The following is a 23,153-nucleotide window of genomic DNA, read 5'->3' on the forward strand; positions in this document are numbered from 1 at the left end:
TGGGAAAATATTCAAGGGGGAAAACAAATCAAGCAAAGACCCAACTCACAAAAATGCACACGCTTTAACTTAATTTGACCTTCTCTGACTTTTTGAATATTCAACATGTTTTTTTTGCACAACTTGTTTTTATAATAACAAACTTTATTTGTATAACGCCTTTAAAAACAAGTGTTTACAAGGTGCTTTGACAACCAAAAAATAAAAATAAAAATCCAGATCACAAAATGCAAACAACGATAAAAGAAACGTCTAAATCAAGGAACTGAATGGCAAAATTCACAACAAGTCTTGCCTTTTCAGTGACTTTTACAATCTTTGTTTAAAGATGTAACCTGTTGTAACGTGCTGATGACATTCAATGGCCACTGAAGCGTCCAAATATGAAAAGCATGAGGAAAACTACAATTTCTAATTGAACAAGTAAAAGTATTTAGGTCGAGTCATGGATCTGTTGCAAAAAAGTGACTTAAACGTTGACCAGTTGGACGTATGCGTTCAAGAAGGTCAAATTAAGTTCACCTGTAAAAGTTTCTAGTGCATTTTAGGTTCATTGTGACATTTCAATCGAAAGCCCAATTGCCCCAACTTCTTGTGAGCGGTGCATTCTAATTGGTAAGAGTGGTGCATCTCTTAGGCAGATCTCCGATCGCATGTCCTTCCGTATCATCCGAACAGTTTTCTTTGGAAGACTTTTCCTTCGCGTCTTCGTGTTCGCCCTCCGACTTCCCATCGCTGCTTTGTGAAACGTCCGCGTCGGCTGCCCTCTCCATCCGCTCCTCTGTCAAGTTGCTGGTGCTCACCTCAATGATGACAATTCCGTCGCCCCCTTCCAGTTGGAAGATGCCCCCGGCGCCGGCTGCGCCGCTGCAGTCCCGGCCGTCCTCCCCCATCATGGCGCCCTCGCGTTCGATCAAAGCTATCATCTGCATACCCGCCTCGCTCTCGTGCTCCATCTTGCCGTCGTCGCCGACCTCGAACACCACGCCCTGGCCGTGGAGCGGCACCAGGCCTTGGGCGGAAGCGCAGGAAATTGGCAAGCCGCCGTCGTGCTCTTGATTGAAGGCCGCTTGGGACGGATCGTTCTCCTGTTCCTCGGCGTGAAAATGGAAGACGAAGGAGCCCCCCTGGCCGCACTCCCCTTCTACCGATTGACCCTCGCTTGCCTTCTCCCCCCCCCACCCCTGCAGAAGTGACATCATCTCGCTTTTATCCCCGCCCTTGTCCGCCTCTCCTTGCGTATTTGCCTGAAATTGCAGCACTAGCGACTTTTCCTCCCCGCCCAATCCCGCGCCTGCCGCCTCTCCTGACGAGACGTCCCTTTCTTCAAACTGTAACACGTACGACTCGCCTCCCTCGTCGACATTCAGACCCTCCTTCGCCTGTCCTTGGTTGTCGAAACAGAAGACAAACTGCTTCTCCGTCAAGGTCCTCGCCGAATTTATTTGGGTCAATTCCGTCTGGGTGTTATTGCTGGGAGTTGTAGGAAGTGGCGTTGAAACGCTGGCTCGGGCGCTGGATGCGACATCGGCGGAAGACGAGATACTTTGGAAAGGAGCGGCCGGCGGCGAAAGTACGCGGTTAGATGCGGCGGATGGGCAGGATGGTGATGGGCCTGAATTGGCGGCGGTACCGGCAGGCTCCGATACACTGGCCGCGTTGCAGTTCGTCACATCCGCGCTCGGCGTCTCAGCTAATTTTTGAAGAGCGGATTTTGGTTTGCGGCCCCGTCTGCCCCGTGCAGTCCGGTTGCTCTTCCCTAAAATGGGCCTGCGGAGTAAAGAGTTAGCTGGGAGAGGCGCGACGGCTGTGTTTGCATCCTTATTATTGTTGGTTACAACAATGCGGGTCTGCTGGTGTTGTGGTGAAACCGCCGGAAACTGGGCGACCTGAGCATGCGTTCGGCTGTTGAATGCTTGCAGAGTCTGAAAAACGGGGACGCTCGCCGGGTCCGGCGCTGCTGGGGGCTGGTTGGCGGTGGGCACCAGAATCAAACTTGACTGAGAGCCGTTGGTCGAGGGGCACTGGAGCAGGTAGAAATTCTGCGGCTGGGATGGAGGAGGAGGTGGCGGCGGCGGCGGCGGCGGAAGAGCTGGCGGCAATGCGGGACCTGACAAAGGAATGAGCTGCAAGCCGCTGGCTGTCTGAATCATGAAATAGTTCTGAGAGGTGTTGACGGGGATGTTGAGAGCCGGCTGGGACACGATCAGGCTGCCGTTGTTCCCCGACGATTGCAAGGTGATGGGGTTGAGGAGCGTGGTGGTGGTGGTGACCCCGCCCACGCTGGCCTTCACCGACACGCCGTCCTGACCCGCGCCCTCGGGGGAGGGCAGCGGGAGGGCGCTGCTGTGCGTTCGGATGTGCCTCTGCAGGTACGAGTGCATGACGAACTCTTTGGAGCAGTACGGGCATTTGAAGTCCTTCTGCGGGGAATGTGTGCGAAGGTGGAGCTGGAGGTTGGAGGAGTGGGTGAAGCACTTGTTGCAGTGGGAGCACCGGAAGGGTCTCTCGCCCGAGTGGGTGCGTTCATGCTGTGGAAAAGAGTTCATGGGGGGGGGGGAGGGAGAATTCAGTGTTTAGAATTTGAGGAATTAAAACTAACAAATGTAAGTTATCATCTAATAATATACATCAATAATCATGCCGGAAGATAATAATTATACAATGAACCTACAGCTGTCGGTTGTAGGTGTAAAAAGCAGGATTTTAGGGGATTGACACTCAATAATTTTATCCAAAAACTAGGGTGCACATCCTCTTTTCAGTCTTCTTCTTTAGTCACATTTAAACTGTCAAACTAAACCGTGTGCCACCATCTAGTGGGCAGCAATTACACTCAAAATAAAGAGGAGGCAGAACAAAATAAAGTTAACCCCCCCCCCCCCAATTTTTTTGACAATAATGTGTTCAATGCAACCCCACTGGTCTAAATACTGTTCTCCAACAGTTTTGATCAATTTCAAAAGGCGACCATTTTGCAACTTGCCGTTGAGTGAAAATGACATCACAGTTGCTCAGGTCTCAGGTAAAGAAAACAGGGGAGCTGTGATTGGTCGTTGCCTGAGACCTGAGCAACTGTGATGTCATTTTCAGTCGACAGCAAGTGGCAAAATGGCCAACCTGAGATTGATTTTAAAAAAAATAAACAGCTGGATTTTGCTGGATAACTCATATTCCACATATGTAATATTAATGTTTAGAGACCAGTGAGGTCACATATAGCATATTATATGTCAAGACACGTTTAAGGTCGACTCGCCTGCAATTAATAAGTCACCAATCACAGTATGCAAATTGTGAAGTCATGCGATTAATTACGATTACAAATTTTGATCGCCTGATGCCCCTAATTTACGAAAACATTTACATTTACGATTTTTTTTTAAAAATAATATTTTCTTTTTTTAAAGAAAAGATTATTTAAAAAAAAAAAATCGTAAATCGTAATTAATCCCATGACTTTACTAGTTAACTCACGATTAATCCCAATTTTTATATCTGTTCTAATACAATAAAAAAATTATAGGTTTTCAAACTAATACAAATAGTTAAAAATAATTTTTTTTACGTCTATAGCCGTCAATGGCAGTGAATGAGTTAAAATCGTCAAACTTTTCTTTCTTTTTTTTTTTTTTACTTAGACCTAATCCTGCTTGTATTATGAGCGTGTTGAGCAAAGTTCTGGATAAATATGAATTTAAACTTAAAGACAAACTTGACGGACCCTGGTCATGTCAAATGCACTGAGATGAACGTCGCGCTGACCTGTTTGAGGTTCGACGTCTGCGAGAAGGATTTGGAGCAGATGGTGCAGACGTGAGGCCGCAGTCCCGAGTGCATCTGACTGTGCCTACGCAAGCAGCTGGTGTTCTTGAAGGACTTGCCGCACTCCTTACACACGTACGGCCTCTCGCCCGTGTGCTGCCGCAGGTGGTACTGGTAATGTGAACTCCACTTGAACGTCAGAGCGCAGTGAGGGCACTGGAATGCCCGCACACCTGTGTGCACCTGGGCAAGAGAGGAATGCATACATGTTTTGGGGGGGGTGGGGATTCTCCACAAAAATGAAGGGTAACGGGCTAATGGAATCGCTTCAGAGCATTCAGCAAAACTCGTGCTGTCGCTACCGAAGATTTTTTGAATCAATTAATCTACCGATTATTCAATTGATTAACTCATTCACTGCCATTGACGGCTATAAACGTCCAAATTCATTTAAACTATTTCTATTAATTACAATTTTCCCCCCACTTTTGTTAACAATAGTATGAAAACCTAGAATTTTTTTTATTGTACATTTAGAACAGATATTAAATTTGTGATTAATCGCGAGTTAACTAGTGAAGTCATGCGATTAATTACGATTAAAAATTGTAATCGCCTGAAGTCCCGAATTATTCATCTTTTCTTCTTTTTATTCATTTACTGCCATTGACGGCTACAAACGTCAAAAATTCATTTAAACTATTTCTATTAGTTTAACATTTTTCCCCACTTTTGTTAACAAGAGTATGAAACCCTATTTTTTTTTAATTGTACATTTAGAACAGATGTAAAATGTGTGATTAATCGTGAGTTAACTAGTGAAGTCATGAAATTAATTACAATCAAAAATTGTAATCGCCTGAAGTCCCTAATTTATTATTATTTTTTTTAATGAATTTATGGCAGTAAATAAATAAATTCATTTTAACTTTACATTAAAGTGTATTACAAAAGCATTTTCCCCCCTGATCATTTGCTCCCCAAAACGTATAAATACATTATATTTTAAATGTTCCCAAAGACGTATTTCTACGTCTTTTTTGTTTTTGTTTTTTTTATGCTAGAGCATACAGAAGGCTTTGATGCAGCCTCTGAACTGCAGAGAAGAGGTGAAGCAATGGTAGTAATTACAAACACGGGCAGCAGGTGGCAGCAGAGTATAAGAGATCAACCAGGGCCAACGAGCTCATTTACCCACAGTTCTAAACAGATTTGTGAACAATTCTAATGCTAATTACTGCAAAAACGGAAGCAGATAGAAATATACTTGTTTTTCCTGATGAAAGAAGAGACTCTAATCTTTGTTTTGGTGAGCTATGTGTTTTTATAGCAATAGAACACAATATTCTGTGGGCCTTGCAAAATCAGTCAAAATCCAGTAAAACAGCCGGGAGCGAAGGGGGTTGCTTCAGTGAAAATGACTGGGAGTGAATGAGTTAACCGGTGATTGGTCGTTATTTCGTGCTTCATATTCGTATAGTGATTTTTAAAAAAGTTGGCATTGATGTTGTACTATGTTACAAATTTGGTCATTGTTTTCCAAAGTAAAAACAGATGTTGGCAAATGCCTTATTTTGATCAAACACAGAAGATAATCACTCTTCTTTCATGAGTGAACAATTACTATTGATTGCTGAAATCAGAAAAGAAAGAATCCAAACGATTACTCGATTATTAAAATAGTCGTCGATTAATTTGTTCATCAATTACTCGCCGATTAATCGATTGATTTTGACAGCGAACAATGTTCGGTTTTTCTTTACCCGCTGGTGGATGGAGAGCAGCGAGGACCTCTTGAAACTCTTTCCGCACTCTGTGCAGCGGTAGGGTCTCTCCCCAGTGTGATCCCTCATGTGGTACTTGAGCCCCGATGAACCTTTGAAGGCTTTTCCGCACTCGGAACAGCGATATGGCCGCTCTGTACGAAAAAGAAAGTCAACCGGGCACCGCTGTATATAGTCTTTCATGCTCATTATAGCCCTATTACCTCCTGCGGTGGTGTTCTTGCACCCGCCGGCCTTTTTGGAGTTTTTGGCCAGCTTGACGGGCAGTTCCTCCCGCTCCTCGCTCATGGCTATGGCGCCGGCATGAATCTCCCGCTTTCCCTCCTGCTGCTTGTCGGGGGAAGAAGGCAGCGGAAGGGACAAAGAAAGGGAAGGGGGGCACACGATCTCGGCCTCGGCCTCGGCCAGGAGCCGCTGCTCGGGGGTGTGGGAGTGCTGGTGGGTGAGAAGCGAGGACAGCAGGGGGAAGGAGCGGTCGCAGGCGGAGCAGCTGAACTGGGAACGGGACTGGGATGAGAGCGAGTGCATCTGCATGCGAGAGACGCAAGCGGAGACGATGTCATTAAAGCGCCGCATATTGCCGTCGTGGGTATTCGATAAACAAGGCGGAAGAAGTTCTTCTCACCAGTGACACGTGTCTATTGAGGCCTCCGCTGGTCTTGAAAGACTTGTTGCAGTAGCCGCATGACAGGCCTGCCCATGTGCTTGGAGCTTCTGGCTCAGCGCTCTTGGAGCTCTCAATCACCTTGCTGAAGCTCTGCAGAAGGTCAAACTGGGCCTGGGTGGCGTCCACACTCTTGAGGAGCAACCAAAAACAAAACACAAAAAAAAAAAAAAGGTCACAGGTTGATACTGTATGTGCTAAAGTTAAGGAGCAGTTTGAAGGCTAACATGACCGTAACATCCGTGCGAATTACCGTTATATCGTGTATGGTGTGACATTTTATATGTTAGCATTAGCATTAAGATAGCGGCCTTTTTAAATGTTTGAACAATTTCATGTATAAAAAGCGAGGGACATATTATTTTTTTTGCAAATTTTAGAGATTAATTTTTTGGATTATGCTCATTCTATTATGGATTATGTCGGTGTTGTGAAGCGCATAATCAGACATCCGTTACAATGTTAACAGGTCATTCTTTTTTGTGTTATGTAGTGCTGTCACTATAAAAAAAATGTTTTATCAATTAATCGATTTATTGGATTCCTTTTGGTTTTGCATTAAAGTGTATTAAAAAAGTATTCCCCCCCCCCCTGATTACTGTTTAATAACCAGCGATTGATGTTTATTTCGTACTTTGTATTCATATAGTGATTAGAGAAAAAGGGGGACTGATGTTGTACTATGTTACAAATTTGGTCATTGTTTTCCAAAGTAAAAACAGATGTTTGCAAATGTCTAATTTTGTTCACACACAGAAGATAATCCATCTTCTTTCTTGAAGGACGACAGAAATCAGTGAATAATTCTGATGAAATCAGAGGATTTGAACAGTATAAAAAAAGGGCTCCAAACAATCGCTCGATTATTAAAATAGTTGTCAATTAATTTGATAGTAGACTGTGATTGGCTGGCAACCAGTTCAGGGTGTACCCCGCCTACTGCCCGAAGCCAGCTGGGATAGGCTCCAGCAACCCCCGCGACCCTTGTGAGGACAAGCGGTACAGAAAATGGATGGATGGATGGATGGATAATTTGATAGTCGATTAACCGATTAATCTTGACAGCTCTAGTTTAATGTGTCTGGAAGTACACTTCGGGTCGACTGTATATGATTATTTCGTATGCAAGTACGTCCGCTCGCTAATATTAGAACGCGTTACTCGCCGAGTTCTTCTCACTTACTGAATTGTTCCCGTCGGCCGGGTCCGTAAGTCCGAGGAGCACCTCTGTCGTATGTCCACTTTCAGCCGCTGCGGTCGTCTCAACCACCTCCTCAAAGTCAGTAAGCAGGTGTCCGGCCCTGACCAACTCGTCCTCGACCTGCACCTCTCCCTCCGCCGCCGCCCCTGGCCCCGCCTCCCCAACGGAGCCGTGTTCCGCCGGAGCCATGTGAATGGACTGGTGCTCCTCCAGTTGGATCCGCGTGGCGAAAGTGTGGGTGCAGCTGCCGCAGCTGTAGAGCAGCAGGCTGGCGCCGGTGTCCGTGCTCAAGTGGACCTCCGTCCCGATGGCCCGGGATGAGCCGGCGCCCTCCCCCGACGGGGTGAGGCTGAGCCGGGGGAGCAGGTTTGCGTCCCGGCCGGATGACGAGGCGGACAGGAAGACTTCTTCCATGCCCACCCCGGCTCCGTCGCTCCCTTCCTGGCTTACGTATCCCACCATGGCCGTCAACATGGATGTGGCTTCTTCCTCCGAGCCCACCACCACCACCTCCACCAGGTCGCGGCCCCGCCCTCCATCTTCTCCGCCCTTGCCCTCCTTGCCAGCTGCGCCCGGGCTGGCGTGAGAGTTCTTGTGCAGCGCCAGGTTGGACGAGTGTGTGAAGCTGCGTCCGCACTCGCCGCACACGTAGGGCCTCTCGCCCGTGTGGATCCTCATGTGCTGCCTCAGGTTGGTGGACTGAGTGAAGGATTTGTTGCACACGTTGCAGGTGTAAGGTTTGAGACCCAGGTGGACGTTCTTGTGCCGCCGGAGACTGCTGGAGTTCTTGAAGGCCTTGGGGCAAGTGTCGCACGGGTACGGGCACTCGCCAGTGTGCTGGCGCAGGTGATACTGGTAATGCGAACTCCATTTAAAAGTCAGGGGGCAATACGGACACAAGAATGTTCTTACGCCTGTGTGGACACTCTGATGCACCTGTTGAGGGAGAACAAATAGAACCACGTTAGGATGGGTTTTTTTTACCCCCCAAAAATACTTCAATCTCCAAGTATTAAAATACAGCAGCGTACTAGTCATTACCTGGAGAAGAGAGGAGCGCTTGAAGGCTTTGCCACAATCTTGGCATTTGTAAGGCTTCTCTCCCGAGTGAGACCTGCAAAAAAAAAAAAAAAAACAGCAGTATAATACACGGCACATTTTTGGGCATTAACTCATTCAAACCCAAAAACGTGTAAATATAATTTTTAATAATTTGTCCTTCTCTCCCAAAAACATATTTATACGTTTTTTTTAACGCAAGAGCATACAGAAAGCTTTGATGCGGCTTCTGACAAAAAAAACGGCCAGCAGGTGGCAGTAGAGTATAAAAGATCAGTCAGGGCCATGTTGCAACAAGCTCTTTTTGCCAGTGTTTTCACAAGGAATGTGAATATTTATGAAACTTAGCTATATTCTAATGCTAATTGCTGCAAAACGGAAACAGACACAAACATATGTTTTCCCTGATGAAATGTTTTTATAGCAATAGAACACAATATTTTGTGAGACTTGCAAAATCCAGTAAAACAGCCAGGAGCGAAGGGGGTTGCTTCAGTGAAAATGGCTGGGAGTGAATGAGTTAATTAGTGTGGTTTTAGTTTTGCTGCAGCGTATAATTGTGTCCGTGTCTGCACATTAAACTGTAAATTAACCACACAAACACTGAATTATACGCTATTCTATTCATAATATGTGGGATTGCTCAACCATGAGTCTAACAACTTGCATTATTAACATGCTGCAAAACCATATATATTAAAAATAAAGTGCAAAACCCGCATGAAACCTGTCCATTTTGTCCGACTTGCCGAAAGTTCAGTGCTGAAGAAGGGTCATTCCAATGATTTGTGTAATCCTAACCCTAACTCTGGTGAGGATAAGCACGATAGAAGATGGATATGTGGATGTTTTTGTTATGTTATTATAAAAATATTATTCCAAACGGCATCAAATGAGATATATGGCACACAGTTGGTTTATTACGTTTATGGTATCTTTAATTGCTAAGTGATAGTGTTGGTATTAAAAGGTGGATTAAGTCTGGTAATTCCCCACCAATGCAAATGCACATGCAGTGTTGATCAAAACTGAGTGTTATTGTCCTACATTTTGTGTACTGATTTTGTATTAGATCGCAATACATTTTGCAGGCGTATTGCAACACAACCATTTTCCCCTCATGCCAAGTGTGTGTGTACCTTTGATGATAGAGTAAAGCAGAGGAGCCCTTAAAGGCCTTGGGACAAAGGTTGCAGCGGTACGGTCTCTCATTGTTATGGCTCCTTTGGTGGTGCGTGAGCCGGGACGACCACCTGAAGCTCTTCCCGCAGTCCAGACACTGGAAGGGATGCTCGGACTGCTCGGCCTGCCGGGCCGACTCAGACGATGCCTCCATGTCCAGAACCACCTCCACGTTGTCCGCCACGCCTTTGTTGCCGTCCACCAGGTCCTCTCTGTCCCGGTCATCCTCGCCTGAGCCAAGGAGGGACGGGAAAGGAGAGAGGGAGGCGGAGGACTCTGGAGCCAAAAGTTCTGCTTGGACCACCAGAGTGGCCACAGAATTCGCCATGACAGGTGAGGCTGTTCCTTGGAGGCAGATCAGTTTTGGAGCATAGTCTTACACTTCATCCAGGCCATCCTTTGTTTGTTGTTGCTGTAGTGTTGGAATCCAGTCCCACGACCGGAAGCAGCAGCTGTCAATCCATCTGCACACAAAACTGACGTGAAGAAAAAAATAATAATCCGATGTCACTATTCACTCGTGGTAAGAATGTACCCTAGTCCCACTTTTTCCCCCTCATTCTTGCCTTGGAAGCTCTCCACTATCTTTGCTCCCTGTAATTTCCCATCATATTATTGATTGCTAAATTGCTAGCTATGCACAATCACCAACTCGTATCAGACAAAATGTCCTCGCCTAACCCTAAAGATGAACATGCTAGCTAAACATAAACATTATAACTCACTGTTTTTTTCTTAACAGTGTCAACAAAACAGTCAACGTTACTTACTGGCCCACATTTGGCCCTCGTCTAAGCAGAGCAACGTCTATTTAATGTTCGATATGTACATGCATAAACATCGGCTGAAAAGTGAAACTCGTCGCGTATCTTCAAGTCCCTAGTAAACGATATTATTGATAATATGAGAATGAGATGCATACCGCAGTGCTAATCCACACAACCTTAACAATAAACAGCACAGACTAACGTTCTCCACCCGAAGCCGCCCTCGAAGAACAATGATGGCGATTGGCCGTTTGACGCAAATGATGAGCTTTTCCGATTGGCTAGCCACTTCCTACCGCGAGTGTGTTTGTGCTATATTTTTTCTTTCTTTACCACCTGTCCTCATTTGACTGTAGGCGTCAATTATATTATATTTTATTCACGATAAAGTAAAAGTTAATGTTTTTGTTTTGTCAATCAAACGTTGATGTTGAGTCTGTACCAGTTGGCTATGGCGCAAAGCCGTCTGGGATATGTAGTGCTCATGCGTGTGCATACCGGAAATTACGTTCAGGGCTGTGTTTGAAATAATTTCACACATTTCATACTCCCGAGTCACCATATGGAGACTTGTACATTGTGAGTAATATAGTTCAAGCGCCAGTCAAATAAAAATAAATTAAAACAGTTTTCCAACAATTATGTCTTCGTAATTACGTCATCGCTGTTACATATTCGTCATAGCTACTGGGGCGTCAGTGAGAATATTGAACAAATTGATTAATTATAATAGCATTATATTGGTATCTTGCATTATAGTTGTCACGAACGCCCTAGTGAATCATGTATAGAGCCTATATTTGCATGAAAAAAAAATCTTAGCTCAAAACCTTCTGGCTGATGTTAGAAAAAACGTAAAAGAAAGCCTACTAGAACAACTTTATTCAGAGATAGGCACTCTATGTATCCCACAGGACGCTTAAAAATGTACGGTGGCCACAAATGGCCCCATAGCTTGGACACGACTGCAGGGTCAAGGGCGATAACATTGAAGAGAAAAACTTGTAGTTTGGATTTGAAAATTACATTTAGTTGACATCAGTCCTGGAACTTTTCTGATCACTTTCTATGTCCATCTGTGTTGTGATGTGTTGCTCGACATATATTGAATATATTTTTCTATCGTAACTCATGAATTGGCACAGTGCATCATGGGATAGTTTCTAATGACCATCACTACTGTTCAAGATACATTGTGAGATACATTGAGGATGCTTTACAGGGGATATATTCGAAATGGCAAACTCGCTGTAGATGTCACTAGTTATCCCGAACATAGTCAGAAAAAAACAAACAAACAAAAAACGTATCCATCTGTTTTGTTGCACATTCTGTAGTTTTTATTTCACCAAGGCACATATTTCACATTGAAGCCAATCAGTGTCTGGAAGAGGCATCTCGATGTTACAATAATTTAACATATTGTAATTGAAGTGTACACTATTAGAATACAAACTGTATAAAAGTATAAAAAAAGAGAGGAGACTTGCTCCCTTGCAGCACAAAAATAAATAGTTCCACCAAGTTACTTAAATAAATAGCCAATACTGTAACAAATACTAGAAGAAGAATGAACAAAAATGATAGTGAGGAAATTGGTAATCTAAATTATATTGTAGAAAACAACATCATACACAAAGCACTTGACAACAATTTACATTCATGTACAATTATGTACACCTTTACGTAATAAGAGTGTCACAATACATAGTATTTTAAGACTTTTAGTGTTTAACTTTTTTCCCCCTCTTTTAAATTCCAAAGCATCGTTTCAAAATCAGCCCCCCTCACTCATCCAAGACGCTAATCCTACAAGTTTGTGCAAAGAATCTAATCAGGTCCATCAGTGCTCAACAACGGGGCCCACTCAAACAACTTTACCACATTAGAGACGTCTCCTCATGCCAAGCGTGAGAAACAGGCGTTACAAAAATAGATACTCTGACTCTAGTACGAAAAAGCATTCACTTGTCTTCGACCTCCATTCTGACTTTTTGCAGATTACTTGACATGACAAAACTGGCACATTGGATTTTATTTTATTTTTATTTTTTTTTACTTTAAGGGCACTACTGTGAAAAACCTTGACTATCTGAGATGTATGCTACATCTACTGGAATAAAGTCAGATGAATAAATGCACAAATAACAAGTAATTAGTTTAAAGAAAAGAAATATAATTAAGTGCTACCTCGGAGATCAGTGAGACACAAGAAAACAAGAAGTATGTGGTCAAATAAATTCACGTCAGTAAAGAAATGAAGATGCCAAGTGACGCACAACAACTTCAAATAAATAACATTAAATAAATTACTAACAGTCAATAAATAAATAAATACATAAATAACATGGTCATGGACTAGGTAAGAGTTCAGGAAATTATGATCACCATAGTTACACTGGCAGATGGTTATTGTAGTCGCATTATAGTGCATCCTCTTTGGCTCTGGTGGAAAGAAATAGGATTCTCTGCACATGCCGTTAGGTGATATTGCGGCCTCTTGGGATGCCTTTGACTACAGCGCACACCGACAAGATCCCCCCCCCCCCCCCAGTTGTTACCCGAGGCGGGGGGCTCTGTGCGCCCTCACTTGGATGAATTCTCATTGGACGGTGGAGATCTTTGGCTTGAGGCTAATGAACGCTCTGTATGCCCAATCGCAGAAAAGCTTGAAGTGGTGGAGGAGCTCCTGGCTGGACTGCAGCACGTCAAACTGGTAAGGGAGGTGCGGGGGGAGGGAGGGGGTGGCGGGGGTCAGCTTTGGTGCCTCCACCCTCTGCATCTGTTGGCGGGATAAACCATACATTCATTTACTCGAGTGTCCAGAAAATGGCACATTGTATAAAACGGCGGGGGGGAATACAGTCGACGACTCCCTGGCAGGCCAGAGCTATGTCTAATATAAAAAATATGGCTTTGGTGCCATCTTGTGGCATCTTGGTGCAATGTGTTGAAGTCTTGTCGCTTAGAAGTGCTTAGCCACCATCTTGTGGTATCTTAACTTGTTCACTGCCATTGACGGCTATAGACGTCAAAAATTCATTTGAACTATTTCTATTAGTTTCACATTTTTTTCCACTTTTGTTAACAAGAGTATGAAATCCTAGAAAAAAAGGTATTGTACATATAGAACAAATATAACATTTGTGATTAATCTTGAGTTTAAATAATTAAGTAAATTAGGGGCATCAGACGATTTTTTTTATTAAATTGTAATTAATCGCATGACTTCAATAGTTAACTCACGATTAATCACAAATTTTATATCTGTTTCAAACGAACAATTTTAAAAAAATCTAGGTTTTCATACTCTTGTTAACAAAAGTGGAGAAAAAAAAGTGAAACTAATAGAAATAGTTCAAAATATTTTTTGACGTCTATACCCGTCAATGGCAGTGAATGAGTTAAGGTGATTACAAACCAGATTTTTGCTACCCGCGGCAGGACTCATTCCCTGTCCCCATAAAACTCTTTTGTGCTCTTTCTAATACGCCCTTAGATGCCACAAGATGGCACCAAAAGCACTCCTTTCATATGAGACAGAGGTTTGAGTGATTTGGTGAGTTTCGAAGCGGATTACGGTCAATACATTATCCCAAAAAGTTTCCGATGGAGTTCCGATGGTGCTAAAGCACTACTTTTATACTACTAGAAAAGGCTCTGGGGGAACTATGTTGAAGTGAGGGAAGGAGGTTCTACAGTATTATACAAAACAAAGTCTTGGCTATTACAAAAGTAGTGCTTTGCCGCATTTTTTTTTGTGTGTGGGGGGGGTTCTATAAGCAAATATCAACATTTTGGGGTGTGTGGAAGGCGACGTCAACTACTCTGCTATTTGCAACGAGGTTCGGCCCCTGGGGATTACTGCTGTTTTTGCCAATGGAAAAGTTTCAAAAGCGGAGCGAGCCCAGGGACCGTGCAGCGGAAAAGGGCCATAAGTCAGCTGGGATAGGCTCATTACGCCCACCCACGTTATAAAAAAATTTATTGGATGCGTGGCTTTTAACCGCTTCGACGCAGTCAAAGCCAAGTTGAAGCTCGGCTCTTCACCTGACGGTACAGAAGATTGATGAGCGACTTCATCTCCTTGATCACCTCCACCAGCTTGGGCAGCGCCGGGTTGTGGTGCTTCTTGGACACCCTGTTGAGCCACTCAAAGTGGTGCTCGTACAGCTTCAGGTCGGCGTGCAGCTGAGAGAGTGTGGGCTTCAGCTGAGGAAAAAAAATAAAAAATACTTTAGAGAGTGAGCATGGGTGTGGCAAGATGTGCTGTAACTGCGCGGGGAAGACGAAGAAAACAGGCCGACTTCTCTCACACACGCACACACACACACACCATCCCCAGAAGAAACACATTATCGGGGGCATTACCTCAAGGTTGCTGAGATCATTGGCCGATCTGTTGCTCATTTCTGGCAGGGACCTGAACCTGTGGGGCTCCACGTCAGAGTCGAAGGCATGCTCCCTCTGAAGGAGAAAACAAGACACAAACACACAGCGGCTCGTCACTATCTTGCATCAGCACAGTTGCGCTCATCCCTCAGACAAGTCACGGCAGCATGAGGAAAGTATTAGCAGTGTGACAACGTTAGCCGGGAGACGCTTTGTTTCCTGCGCTTTCAGACAGTAGCGCGCGCCGAGGGACGTGCGGTCCATCGGGGTCAGCGTGAGTTCACTCGCACTCAACCTCCCCAAATGTCACTGGTGGGGAGTGTAAAAGTACTTAGTTACTGTAATCTAGTCGATTTTTCAGGTATCTGTAGTACGTTTGAAAACTAGTATGCAGTTTCTACTCCTTATGTTGCAAAAAAAATAAATAAAAAATGACGTAAATAGAGAAAGCGGGAAAACTCAGGTCTTATTATTAGCTAATTAAGCATATTTTTGTTGTTGCAAACTATTAACTCATTCACTGCCATTGACGGCTATTGACGTCAAAAATTCATTTGAACTATTCCTATTTTTTTCCACTTGTTAACAAGAGTATGAAAACCTAGATTTTTTTTATTGTACATTTAGAACAGTTATAACATTTATGATTGTGATTAATTACAATAAAAAAAAATTAGCGCCTGACGCGATAAAAAAATGATTATTAAAAATTAGAAGCGTCGGGCGATTATTTTTTTTATCGTAATTGCATGACTTCACGAGTTAACTCACGATTAATCACACATTTTATATCTGTTCTAAATGTACAATAAAAAAATTCTAAGTTTTCATACTCTTGTTAACAAAAGTGGAAAAAAATGAATATTTGACGTCTATAACCGTCAATGGCAGTGAATGAGTTAAAATAGATCCCCCCATTGTGTTAAGTTAACAAAACGGGTATTGTATTGTATATAATATAAAAAGTACATTAATATAAAAAGTATATTTCAAGATCTGTAGTTTTTTACTCTTACTGAAACGTCAGCATGTCGTTGCTAAAGGCTAACTTCACAGCTCACATACGCCACTCTGCGGAACTATTTGTAGTAGCAAGCCCTTAAATTTCACACACCACAGGCAGAGTGTTGTTAACAAAACTACCAAATTTGAACAATTGAAATCAATCAAAATTAGGCTTCAAAATCATGAAAAATCAAGCTGCTCTCAAATGCTGTGGGCGTGGCCACTTTCAACAGTCAATCAAATGACCTATGACCTGGGAAAAAAAAGGATGCATCTTTCTTATACAGACACATCCCTACCTACATGTTTAGCCTTTGGTGGCTGAAATATATCCCACTTGGTCACTAGGAAACATGCTAGCCACCAGCTAGCATGCAAGCTAACAGGCTAACAATTGCGGGGAATAATCGCTGATGCAAACAAAGGCGGCAGCGCTCAAGTTCTAGTGTGGGAAAGCCATACTCGACAGGTGAAGAGCGTCACTGGGCATTGTTTCATCCACAAAAATTCAGACAAAAGAGTTTAACGCCATATCTCCACAATTCAGTACTACATAGTTTTCAGTCTACACGCTTTTCGCAATTACCTTCTAACATGTATTTAGACACAAATCTCTGAATTCGAGTTGAATGAGCACTTCAACTTTTGCCATACTATTTTATTTTAAATCTGTACTTCTACTTCACAACACAGTGCGAGTACTTTTCCCAGGTCTGCCAAATGTCAACAATGCGAGCAAATGACCTGAACCCACAGGATGTTTTGTGCACACAACAACGCACGCCATGACCAAGAAGGCAGCGAGGAGCGGCAGCACACAGCTGAAGGGAAACTCCAGGGTCACTATAAAAAGCTGCAATGACGCAGTGCTGCCCACTGCCCAGCTACGGCGCGTGTTGTCATCCACGTCTGCGCTCACTCAAGTGTAATTCCCGTCCGGGCCGCCAGAGGGGGGTAAACGGTATCCAGGCAGGTGAATTGAGCTCACTAAGGAACCATCAGTCTCTACATATCATCCGCGATATAGAAATACAGTACATTATGTAAATATTCTCTAGGTATGTTTTTATAGCATTTATGGCACGTAATTTTTTTTCCCAGAGCTTCAAAAACACCTTTAAGTATATTTCATATAAAAGTGAGTAAGAGCAACACAAAAATATTCTACAGTGTACTGTAACAAATCGTATTTTTTCCAAACTAACCAACTTATCATCTTACAATATGTACCAAAGTGTACATTATAAAAATAACCTTTTTGTAGCCATAAAAAGCAGGATTATAAAAGATAATGTTCAATAAATTTCAACAAAACTCGGAGGTGCAAAATACATTACTTCCTGTTTTTTCTTCTTCTTTCGAATTTACACAAACTAAATAAGTTTCCTGCTATCTAGCGGTTGGCAACGGAATTACACTCTGATATAAATGAGACCGAAATAGAGTTATTAACTGTGAGATTTTTTTTGTCGTAACTGAATTATTCCTATAACAAATTTCCCCCTAAATGCCATCCATTTACCCACTGTGTTGCATGTATGCCTTTAAGGGGCGTGGCTCGGCGAGTGACGTCAGGAGCAAGTGTTTTCATTTTGTATTGTAAATCAAGGTACCACTATAGTAGAAAACGGAACAAGCGCCATTACGTCTGGCTCGCTAATGAATGTAAATGAGTGATGCGGCATGCGTCATTCCCCGGAGAGGAACATAACAATATTAAGGTGATTAGTGTTCTGAAATGTTTTGTGCAAACGTGTTGTGTGGGCCGGGTGTTTCCTTAACCTGTTTTTGTTGTTGTTTGTGTTGATGTTTTTTTCGGCATGAATGTGCCGCATTGTGACTCTTCATAACAGCTCACTTATGTCGCGGTCCTATGTTTTGTCTCTGCAGCTTTTTGTCCTCCATTCATCGTTCATGCCAGGTACACACACACACACACACACACACACACACAAACGCGCTCGCGCGCACGCCACTCGGGCTGCCTGATCTCTTCATCTCTTGTGGTTTTAGCTCCATCTTTCTCAGCCTTTAAAATTGGCCCTCTTATCCTCCCTTTTTCTTGCTTCCCTCCATTGCGGCTCATGACCTCACCCGGCAAAACTTAGCGTCCAGCCTCTGTCTTCCTGAATGCAAATACAGGAATGTGATAAATCTTTCTTGATTTTTATCAAGTCACTTTGCTGTGGCGACCAAAAAGTAAAGCGCTAAACACCACACCTACACAACCGTGACTATTTACAGAAACCTCAATACGCACGCATACGCGCCGCACCGCAAAAATGCACACGTGTCTTTGCCACCGGACAGACACACATGGCCGCATTGACATGTTTTTGTCACTTATATAAACTTATACGTATACGCTCCAGCTCCTCTTTTAAAAGCATCACTTTCATTGCTGCCGGAGCTGGGACTTTCCACGGATTCCTATTCTATTTATCTTTCCGAACGACGTCCTCTTTTTAGCAAAAATTCCACACAATAAGAAAAAAATACATCTTCCATGTTACTGAACACTGTCAAATACTGTCCCCAATGCTCCTTGATGTGTGTGCGTGTTTTTTTTTCTGAGCTGAACCACAGGTTAGACGATGGCGACAGTGATAGCCTCAAACACACACACACACACACACACACACACACACACACACATATTTAGAACACTTCGTCTACACATCAACTAATCAAGACTAGAGAGAGTACGAGGCTATTTTTGGCTTTATCTCCCTAACACAAAGAGTTTTAAAGTTTGCATAATGCAAAAATAGAATCTGGATCAGTCATGTGAAACCAAAGATGCTCAGATATGATCCGCATGTATTTTCACCTGTTATAAAACACCAGCTGGAGACAAGTCTTGGCTACATTCTCGCATCTGATTTTCCTACCCGCTCAAATGTCAACAAAATAGACGCTTTTAGCCAGACGTGTTCGTGCAATGCAATTCAGCGCCGGGAAAAATTCAAACATGATTTCATGCAAACATTACCTTGTACAGTTCATGTTTGTTGTTATTTCATGATTGGTATGTTAAGTTGAGCTGGAGGCGAGAAACTTTTTTTTTTTTTGAACCCACTAGCTTGACTCTTCATGTCACGCTTTTTTTTTTTTTTTCTCTATTCCGTTGTCGTGAGTTTCATTTGCAGGTCAGGTGACAGAAGGTTGCTGAGTCAGCTTTCTAAAGGCCCGTGAGGTCACTCAGTCAAATCTCTGCTCTGGTCTAAGCCCGCACGTGGACTCCGGCCAGTCGGTCATCAGTTAGAAGCAGCTTAAGTCTGACCGGAGTCCTACGTAATAGCTGAGCTCACGAACACGTGCTAAAAGGCGGCAGTGTACGCTCGAAGATAACATTAGCGCTTTCATTAATTCTATTAGGTCATTAAGATCTGATGCAATGGCTAGCAAGTGCCGTCGCAAGCGCGATTTGTCAGGAGTTTATACAACGAGCACCAAGAAAAAAAACGAGCAAAAACAGGAACACTTTTTTTCTGAGAATGCTGTAATACGCATGCCAGACCAGTAGTCGGCGATGTCACTAACATATTCAACACAACGTGAATGAGCTTCGACTTCTTTTACCATTTGTTTGCTTCAATATTTGTAAGTGAATAATTCGAATCCTTATCCAAAACTTCCACTTTTAAACCAGTTTTTACATGTTTTCAGATTCCAAAAATTCTGTTATTAAGTAAACTAACAACCAGAATGACACACTGATCAGTTTTTAGCGTAGTTTTAAGCTCACGGTTCGGTTCACATTGGGAAACAAACTTATGTTATGTGTAAACAGGAAAGCTTTAAATCTTTTCTTTTTAAGAAAGTGCAGGATCAGTAGTTTCTTTTTTTAAAGGAAATAAATGATGCAACATTTTGAAGAGTCTTAATTATTCTACTATAAAAACACTATTACAGTGGCACCTTTGCTTTGACTTTCAAGTTTTTTTGCGGTACAAGTCGCCGCTTGTCTTATTTTTTTCCATTGTCTTAAAATACAAGCAAAAATTGGAGCTGCACGACAAATGGCACATCTGACAAACACCAATTCACATTGTTTTTTTGCAGTGAGAGGACAGTTGGAACGAATTGATTCCATTTCCATCCATTCCAATGGGGAATGATGATTTGTACCGCGCTAGGTTGTTTTACAGTTGCACGACATGTGTTTGTTTGCGGATTAGGCATGTAGCTACAGTGCGAGGAAGTTGCTCCTCTTATTCCGGGACCTTACTTTAATTCTTATCAATTTTTTTTCATGACAAAAAAAAAGACAAGGAAATGTTACAGCAAAGCTTTTCTCAGGCCAAATCAAATGACTTGCCGGACCAGATCTATCCTGCCGGGCCTCGGGTTTGGCACCTGCGATCTTGTCGGCTGCGGTTCACTTACCAGCAGTTCTTGCGTGAGCTTCATGAGATTTTTGGTCTGGTTGGACAGCCTGTCGATGTCGCTGGGCCGCCGCTGAGGCAGCGGCGAGGCAGACGCGAAGACGGGCAGCTGGGCCAATAGCAGCGACAGGAGCAGAGACGACGACGAGTCGAGCAGCACTGCGAAGAAGGGCAAGGAAACGGAAGCAATTAGCGGAGAGGCGCTGTCATGAGAATGACCTCAGGCCGCTGCTGTCAACTCCAGAGGAAGATATTGCAACATAATATAAACAATAGCGCCAGACTTGGCACGCGGCGCCCCCTTCGTTGAGCCACCGGTGACAGATTCATGTTTTCACAGGCAAATCATTAAACACATCAGCATCACTCCTGGCCTGGATAAAGCCGTGCAATGAATGCGGCTGATTGTCACACCTGCAACTGGATAGGCGCGTGTGTTGCCGCTATAAATTATATAGACCGGGGGCCAAGTCAGACGCTGCAAACAGTAAGCTCATTCATTCTTTTGCCTTTCAAGTTCAAATACAAGCTAGTGTAAAAGCATTTAAAAAGGAGGGGACCACAGTGGTGCTGAAGCCCTACTGGAGGCTTGATAATTACAGGTGAACCGCAAGGATTTACTGACAAAATAACACGCGTGTGAACTCAGAATCATTTCAGGACAGTAAAACAGCCTTTAAAAAAAATCCTAGCAGTCAAAAGTTTTGACACACACTTTCTGTTCAATGAGAGACTGTGTCCAAAACTTTGACTGTGTGCTATTTTTGGTGAGTATTTATCATCATGCACCTAATTCAAAGTTACACGAGATTTATTTTTAAATTAAAAAAAAAAAAAAAAAGCACTCACACATTCACTTACATTTCATATTGGTTGGAATCCAACAGAATGGGAAAACCCAAACAGCAGGTGGATAAATAAATAAATTAAAAAAACAATAATAAATCAACGGGCACTCCGGCAAGACGTGTCACGTGCTCCGGCTTCTCCTTTGGCGCCTTTTCAGTCAAAATGAGGAGCAAAGTGCGTCCTCACAGCTCGCAAGACAAGTTGAATTGTGGGGGAAATAAAAAATAAATAAAATAAATATCGTCCAACTTTTTGTTGTTGTAAGTTTGGATCAAAGTTTGAGATGTTGTTATCTTTATGGCAGGTAGAGAGAGACTTGGACAGAGTAGAGAGAGAGAGAGAGAGAAATGCAAGAGAGAAGGATGCGATGTGTGGTAAGTCCAATTTTTGCGCGCAAGTGAAGTGTTTAGGCTTGTTTAAAACTTCCTTTATAAAGACGTCGGGCCTATGACACATCGCCAGTGACTCACTTCATTCATAAAAACACACACACACACACACACGCACACACACACACACACACACACACACACACATAGAGACACACGCTCTCTCTCCCTCTCTCTTTCTCTCCCCTCCCTTCTGCCCCTCTACTCTCCACCCTCTCTCCCTCTCTCTCTCTTTGCGAAACTTGAAAAAAAAATAAAAATAAAAAAAAAGATTCCGTTGTTTTCTTTCCTCTATCACTTTCTCCCCTCCCATCCCTGCCGGCTCCTATCTTGCACTACTTCCTCCGGCCACATTAGTGCGCCAATCATTTTGTCCCCATCTCTTCTTATCTGGCCATCTCCGAATCCAAATCTCTTCCCTCTTTGCCCATTGTCTTTATGTGTATCAGGCCAGCTCATCAGTCATGTACCTTTCATACCTGCACATGTTCTGGAGATCTTCTTTTTTTTTTTTTTAGACTTAAAATTATGTTATTGCATTTATTTGAATGTTTCCCCAGTGCCCTGCAAACACCTTTCTCTCCCTCTTTTTCTCACCCCTGGCTCTTTCTCTGCCCCTCTTGAGACAGCAGACTGTTATTTCCACTGCCCCTCCAGCACTACCCCCCCCCCCTCCTCCACACACACACACACACACACACACACACACACACACTATCCAACTCCCATTTTTTTCTTTCTCCCTCCCTTCTTGTCCAGGGTGAAGGAAAGAGTGAGGAGTGAGCGACGGATAGGAGAGAGAGGTGTTGCCCAGGACCGGACCAGAAGGGGCCTCCGAAAAGCGTTGCATAGAAACAGTGAGAACACATGCACATCCATGCATTTTTTTTTTTTTTTTTTTAGGGGACATGAGCACATACTTGCAGATTGTGGGTGGGGTGCCCACTGCGAGGTCATGAAGGGCGACATGACGACACAGGCTGCACATAACATACACATATGACTTGCAGAGAGGCACAAACAAGATTTCTCACACTATCTTTTAAAGTTTTCCCATGGGAAATGATGGACATATTGAGATCGGCAAATCAAACAAATGATCAAACTGTCAGTGTTGTAAAACCTTTGTTAATCAGGAAAAAAACTGTCAAACACACAAGTACAAAATGAAAACACTCGCAAGGAGCATGAGCAGAAGTTCACTCTGCTAATTGCATTGTGAGCGGCTAACCCGACTGACACCTCAACTCAACGTTATTTATAAAGCACCTGGTTTTAAAACTAAGGCTGTCAAAATTAAAGTGTTAACTCTGGTGATTAATTTCAAATCTTTGGAAAAATTAACTCAGTTAACTCAGTTTTATTTTCTTCCTGTTACGACCTATAAACTGCAGCCAAAGTTAGCCACTGGCGCGAAGATGGACAAAGTAGTAGTTTTACTTTCCAGTTTAACCTGACTTTTGTTGGATTTTAAGTATTTTGTGCACTTCACAAAACCAAATTCAAATAGCATATTAGTTGCACATTGCTGGCGTGTCGACGAGTCTCAAATTAAAATACCCCGCTCACGTTCCCTCCATGAAGTAGAAGAACAAGTAGAAAAATGCGATTAATCGTGATTAATTACAGAAAAGTGTGCGATTAATTAATTAAAAAAACTGTAGTCTCTTGAAACCACCCTGACTTTTGGGGGGGGGGGGGGGGACAG

The 23,153-nt window shown here is 43.2% G+C and overlaps 2 protein-coding genes across 5 annotated transcripts; both read right to left on the reverse strand.

Annotated features, from left to right (window-relative positions):
- Positions 1 to 123: 123 nt before the first annotated feature.
- znf628 (zinc finger protein 628) lies at positions 124 to 10,672 on the reverse strand. 4 transcript variants are annotated; one of them, XM_086079203.1, is made up of 9 exons: positions 10,578 to 10,672; positions 9,613 to 10,131; positions 8,456 to 8,528; positions 7,397 to 8,350; positions 6,175 to 6,345; positions 5,753 to 6,077; positions 5,529 to 5,683; positions 3,766 to 4,008; positions 124 to 2,531 (listed from the first exon to the last, which is right to left on the reverse strand). In XM_086079203.1, exons 2-9 carry the CDS (start codon positions 9,981 to 9,983, stop codon positions 609 to 611), a joined length of 4,215 nt encoding a protein of 1,404 aa, XP_085935329.1. In that variant the 5' UTR covers positions 9,984 to 10,131; positions 10,578 to 10,672; the 3' UTR covers positions 124 to 608. The 4 variants fall into 4 exon arrangements, with proteins under 4 accessions (XP_085935329.1, XP_085935330.1, XP_085935331.1 ...); XM_086079204.1 differs by having other exon boundaries at positions 9,613 to 10,119; positions 10,578 to 10,644; XM_086079205.1 differs by lacking the exon at positions 10,578 to 10,672 and adding an exon at positions 10,426 to 10,566.
- A 2,279-nt stretch (positions 10,673 to 12,951) lies between these two features.
- Positions 12,952 to 21,426, reverse strand: il11a (interleukin 11a). The gene is made up of 5 exons (XM_086078811.1): positions 21,069 to 21,426; positions 20,209 to 20,366; positions 14,794 to 14,889; positions 14,473 to 14,634; positions 12,952 to 13,204 (listed from the first exon to the last, which is right to left on the reverse strand). The coding sequence occupies exons 1-5, from the start codon at positions 21,073 to 21,075 to the stop codon at positions 13,025 to 13,027; spliced, it is 603 nt and encodes a 200-aa protein (XP_085934937.1). The 5' UTR covers positions 21,076 to 21,426; the 3' UTR covers positions 12,952 to 13,024.
- Positions 21,427 to 23,153: the final 1,727 nt, after the last annotated feature.

The sequence above is a fragment of the Leptonotus elevatus genome, chromosome 6 (genome assembly GCF_054856555.1).
Source record: "Leptonotus elevatus isolate MCC_2025b chromosome 6, RoL_Lele_1.0, whole genome shotgun sequence".
Lineage (NCBI taxonomy): Eukaryota > Metazoa > Chordata > Actinopteri > Syngnathiformes > Syngnathidae > Leptonotus > Leptonotus elevatus.